The following is a 6,409-nucleotide window of genomic DNA, read 5'->3' on the forward strand; positions in this document are numbered from 1 at the left end:
TTAATTGATGATTGTGCAAATCTAATGACTGTCTCAATCCCATCAATTTTGCGTTTATGGTTGAAGGAATATAGTCTATTTTATATCGGGGTAGTAATTTGTGTTCGTGTGTTGAGTTTGGATCGTAGCAAAGTATGAGTAGAAAATTATAATCCGATTTATTTAATTAAACGGGCCAGACCTTTCAATTCTAACCCTCTAATTTGTGTTGGGTTAGCTAGTCGTGTCAAAAATTGTTAGTCCTATTATCGCGTGTCAGGTTTAGGTCGTGTCATGTATAAATACAAGGCTATAAGTTAACTTTAATCCGATTAATTTAATTAAACAGATTAAACTCTTCTACCCTAACACACTAATTTCATGTCGGGTTCGTGCGTTGTATCAAAAATTAACAGCCCTCATTTTACGGTTATAATTTTGTTTTATTACATTCAACTGTGTGTATGATATCACGTCATTTAAAATTTTAAATGATATGATAATATATATAGTACCATTCTATAGCATTACATATATATTTTCTTTAACTCATAATAATAATTTTTTTAAAATTAACCTATTATTTATTTATTATTAACTATGATATAATAAATTTAAAATTTTTTTAAAAAAATGTAATAGATGCGGAGATGATTAAAAATGAATCATTCAATTAAAAAAATAATAATGGTTAACCTTTTGATAATTTTACTATAATTATTCTAAAGAATTTTGAAGATAGTAATGAAAATTATAAACGGTGGAGATCAATCGATCATTGAAGTGTTGCATATACATGTAGAGGTGAGAAGCACTGTATCACCTTGTGGTCGTGATCGTAGTGTTGTAGACTTTTTTGTCCAAAGCCTACCGAGAGAATACAACTGTACTTGTGGTTGTTAACATTCCTCGATTATCGATTGGAAGTGAATTAATGACACCTGTGTCCCCGCCCATATGACGACAACAACAGGTACGAAGTTGACCGTTTGTTTCCTTTTCAAGACTTTTTCACTTTACCTTTTAACCTTTTTATAAATCTCTACAACTGCCAAGCCCACTCTCTGTAAGCCATGCGTGTACTTTACTCTCCCTAACTCTAATGCAAAACTGTTTATAGGATTAATTCTAGATACTTATTTTTCGTCTCACTCCTATATCACTTGGTCACTTGGTCGGTATGGCAGTGTCCATTAGTTTTTTTTTTTTTTAATTGTTTTCAATAAAGACAAATTTAAAAGTTAATGAGTATTGTCATATCAGCCCAGTCAATGACATGAGAGTAAGATATGAGAGGAGTATGTAGCATTACTCCTATTTATAGATAGAAATGCTATAAAATATATTTTTATTTCATAATATTGATGTGATAGTTCAAATTAATTTTTTTATTATTGTTTTTTTTAAAAAAAATTATTGATCAAAAAATTAGTTAAGACTGTTACGTTAACGTTGTAGAATAAAAATATAATTTATAACATTATTAATTTATAAAACCTTACGAGTTTTGAGGTTCAAATAGTTAAAATAAGTGAGATCGATGTTCTTGATACTATAGTTTTTATTATAATTTTTTGTTTTTATAGATTGATATGACAATTTATAATTGATAAAATGATTAAGAGTGTGTAATCGACAAATTAATCACTAACTAATTAAATTTACAAGCCTTTTTTTTTGTTTAATCATTTTATTACTTATATACTATATTACATTAGTTTATAAGAGAATTTGTAGTAAAAACTATAATACCCTAACAATATATTGGTATGGTCTAGAATTCTCAGAATGTTTGTAGTATTTAGTACTGAATATAGATAAAATCTTTACCACTTAATTTGAAAACATTGGTTGAGACTTAAAGAAACCTAATAGTGTAGGAATTGTAAGAAATGCTGATCCCACTAAAAATTAGTGTGTAAAATAGGCCTACAAATCTAGAACCCAAAACCTAATAACCATATAATTTATTAATAATTCTTCAATCTCCTTTATGGAGGTGAAGCATTTTAGAGTTTTTTTTTTTCTCCTTCTTCTTCTTTTAATTATCAAATTCTAAAAGTCTTTCTGGTCAACTTATGAGTAGGAATCTATTGTAACTCTATATGTCATATTTTACATCTGATTTTTTCGAGAAGTAATTCTAGAAGGCCTACTTGTGTTCTGCTTGTATCCTACTAAAAATGATGTGACTATTAAAATCATCATTTCATCAAAATTTAATAATGTTCAATCACAAGTTTAATGATGATTTTAATAATCACATCATTCTTAGTAGGATACAAGTAAGCCACCTAAAATTACTCAAAAATTTGGCTGTCACTTTATTAAAACATGGACAAAATTATTATTATTTTTTTTTAATGATGTACATAATGTCACATCGGTATAAATAGTAACACGTGCAACCACAATATATCTACCATTAAATTTAATAAAATTGAAAGTGAAATTAATAAAATTTAAGGTGAGGGATAAAATAGATTCTATCTTAGGAGAGGGGTGCGTGTTATCTGGTGATACTTAACGGGGACCACTACATGGGAAAGGCAGAACCAAAAAAAGGGGCAAAAGATGGAAAAGTACAGGCAAGAAATGAAATTAAGAGTGCTGAGCCCAGGACACAACTGTCATTTTCTCCACATCAATGTTAAGGTTCTCTCTCTTTGAGCCCGCCCTAACTGATTACGACTGCAAGCAACCTGTGGTCTACCTGTCTATATATATATAAATCGTAAATAATAATAAAAATGTTATTTAATAAAAAGATATACGACTGTTTTATAATTAGAATCAATTGCATGACAATAATTTTTAATATTTAATATTTTATTTTTTTACAAGTTTATTCAAAAGTTAATCTTTACTGTTACATTATTTTAAAACTTATTTACATTTGAAGAGTTTAAAAATACTTTTAACACTCAAAAAGTTCATTTGAAAATAAAAAGTAGTTGTTTGATAAAAAAAATTAAAAATATTTTTAAGGGTAAAAAAAAATCTAAAAATTACCAAAACACACTTTTTTTAACTTAAAAATTTTATTACTCCCAAACACGCTCTTACTTGTATGACTGTCGATATAATAAATACTATATAAAAATAAAGTAATAATAAAAATAAATTTATATAGAATTTGACACCGACTCGAAACCATTTAATCCTCTTTATAAGTCTCTCTTTCTCTGTGCCTCTCTTTCTCTTTTGTAGTTATCTCTCTCTCTCTCTCTCTTGTTGGGTTTCTCTTTCACATTCTCTCTGTCTTGGCAATTCAAGAGCTTGAAGCAGCAGGGATGATGGTGGATCTCCAGACTGTCTGCTGCATGTGTGGCGACGTGGGCTTCCCCGACAAGCTCTTCCGCTGCAACAAATGTCGGAACCGCTTCCAGCACTCGTATGTTTCTATTCCTTTAACCCATCATCATCATCATCACCATCATCATAATCATTCATAGACTTATTTGCCATACATCATCATCATCACCACCATCTTCTCTAGGTACCCACCTCAGCCAACCACCATATAATTATCATGTTTCATCATATGCCATGTTGCATATGTATATATATATATATACCATCATATATGATTACTATGAAAACCCATTTGTCTTTGTTGAGCGGTCTAAGAGAATCACGTAAATTTTGATGTTATTACGGTAATTCTTTTGTTATATTTTACGAGTGAATTTAATTATGGTTAATTTTTGTTGATTTTAATTAACAGGTATTGTAGTAATTACTACAGCGAACTTGCGGAGCCGATTGAACTGTGCGATTGGTGCCAAAGTGAGGAGAGGAACACAAGGCAAGGAAGCTCTTCAAAGAAATCTGCAGCTCTAAACGACGTCGGAGTGACAAGCCGGTCGGAGTACTCCGGCGACAAAATCAAGCAGCATGATCGGGAAGAGACCGCCGAGAAGGGAAAGAGCCCGACACCTTCCCCACGGACGGCTACCCGCAGGTACAAGCTTCTCAAGGATGTAATGTGTTGATGATCAAAAAAAAAAAAAAAAACAGGAAAAAAAATCCTATTGTGTTCATAGTAGCAAAATGTTAATTATATATGTCGTTTGTGGGTGTTGTTTTTGAGTTTTTGAAGGAGTTTTGTTTGTGGTTTGGTTTTCAGTAAGTTGTTAATAAAATAATGTAACCTTCTCAATCAGGACCCATCTCAACTATTTTTTTTTTTTTTTCTAAATTAATTTGTTTGTGCATGTGCAACTAACAGAATTTGATGCATATGATGAACCAAGCAAGCATGATATACACATGAAGAAGGTTTCGTGCATCAATTGGTTTGTTAATTGAGCCAATCAAAACATGTTTAGACGCAAGCGATTAACATAAAATTTAGTGAAAATCAATCTTATTCATCACGCTGATTTAGTTGTATGACAGTGGTATAACAATTTACTAAATAATATTACCAAATGATAGGTAGATTGAGGGGGTAAATCAGACTTATTTATCACGTTATTTTATTACGGAAACGCAGACAAATTGGCGGGTTGTGTTTGATTAACTGACATGGTGACAAGTGATCACACGGAAGGTTTGTGGGGGGTGTTGGTGTGTGTGACAACAGGGTTTCTTGGGAGAGTTGCACCCATTGTTAATTGTTTGCTTTGTTGAGTCTCTTAAGGAGAATTGAATGCATTGGAGTCCCTTTCGGCCAAAGAATTCATAGTACCTGAAGCCTGATGACTTTTACAGATTCATTGAAGGGGCTTTAATAGCTAGGCCCTCTATTATTGTCAAATGGGAAGGGGGAAAAAGAAAACTTCATGGATATTGACGAGCGCACAAAGACAAGAAGAAACCAAAAAAAAAAAAAAACCCAAAAGTCTTTAATTAATATTTAGGGGAAAACTTTTACCAATTAATATTTGCTTTGAAAATATTTTCTCATTAGAAAAAAGAAAAATATTGGGAAGTGTTGGTGCTTTTGAATAAGAGACTAAAAGAGAGAGAGAGAGAGAGAGAGAGACTCTAAGTGGGTGTTGGTTCTAGGCCATTCATTTAGTCATGAATTTGTGATATTTTTTCTCCTTACGTGCATGTACTGTGTTGACCCATACTTTGTGAAATATCTCCAAAGTACACATGGTGACAAGGCTTCTCTACTGTGCCTGTTTGGCCATTTATGAGAAACCAACAAAGCCCTTCTCTTTGGGGCTTTCTGAAGTGACAATAAGGCCATAATTAGCCTCTATCTACCAAAATCCCTTTTCTTTATAATTAATGTTAACCGTCCCATTTGTATACTGCAATTATCCTAGTAGTTGTTGATTTTTTGTTTTAACAATGATGTTTCTAAAGGTCGGTCGAATTTGCCATATTAACATTATCAAATAAAAATGTAATTTCTATGATTATTTTTCTTTTTTAATATGCGATTTTTATACCAATCTCTTTATGATTGGATTCTTTTTTATTTAACGAAAGCTGATTTAAGAACCGGTTGTAACTGTTACATTCATATTGTGAAAGAGTTGAGCTGGGATAAAAATATATATAGTTTATAGTATTACTCTTTCCGCAATATACGATCTTTACCCCTCTCTCTCTCTCTCTCATATTTTTCTTCTATATATAAGTTTGGCTACCCTTCATGTGACCTAATTTGAAGATGAAGGAAACTGGCTGTAAAAAAACACATGATGACCCAACATCGGTTTCCTTCATCTGTCAAAACTTTCCTTTCTTTCTAAACTACCATCAAGATGAGCCACATGGTTGCTTGGTTTCATATATATATATATATAAACCCACCACCTTTCATTGTCCAATTTACAAGCAACCTCCCAATCCCATTACATGAGGATCTAACAAAGATCAACACATGCAATATCATTATTAATTACCACGTGTTTACCTTAATTAATTCTCCTTCATCTTATTTTCATATATATATGCTAATTAACCAAGTTGTTCACTAATAATATAATTCGTATAAGCTTTTAATGCGTGACAGTTTGATTAATAAAAAGATGCTTTAATTTGTCTTTGCCACTGTCTCTGTGGCTTCCAGACGAAAGAAGTGCAACTAGCTAGGTTTAATAAAACAAAATATCTTCTTCTTCTTCTTTTCCTTCTTTTCAACCAAATATCTTATTGAATTATATGTGTCATCATCTATGTAGTTAATGCTCTAAAACTCTGATATTGGGTGATATAAATTGACCTCGTGAAGGGTTTTTGAATATTATTTAACAAAATAAATCTTGCTGGAAGTTTATTATATATATGTATATATTTCTTTTACGAATATAAAAAGTTTCTACATATATATCTAGGTATTGATACGTGATTTTATGGAGTTAAGTCATTCCTTTGTGGATTCTCATTCATCTTGTCGGCTATATATGTCTCTTTTTTTTCTTTTTTTTTTACATGTCCACATAAGAGGGATAAGGAGATTCGACAT

General features: G+C 31.3%; 1 protein-coding gene across 1 annotated transcript; it reads left to right on the top strand.

Annotated features, from left to right (window-relative positions):
• The first annotated feature begins 3,167 nt into the window (after nucleotides 1-3,167).
• On the top strand, nucleotides 3,168-4,144 carry LOC132166938 (uncharacterized). Its single transcript, XM_059577803.1, has 2 exons — nucleotides 3,168-3,373; nucleotides 3,707-4,144. The coding sequence occupies exons 1-2, from the start codon at nucleotides 3,273-3,275 to the stop codon at nucleotides 3,972-3,974; spliced, it is 369 nt and encodes a 122-aa protein (XP_059433786.1). The 5' UTR covers nucleotides 3,168-3,272; the 3' UTR covers nucleotides 3,975-4,144.
• The last annotated feature ends 2,265 nt before the right edge of the window (nucleotides 4,145-6,409 follow it).

The sequence above is a fragment of the Corylus avellana genome, chromosome ca1 (assembly GCF_901000735.1).
Source record: "Corylus avellana chromosome ca1, CavTom2PMs-1.0".
In the NCBI taxonomy this organism is placed as follows: Eukaryota; Viridiplantae; Streptophyta; class Magnoliopsida; order Fagales; family Betulaceae; genus Corylus; species Corylus avellana.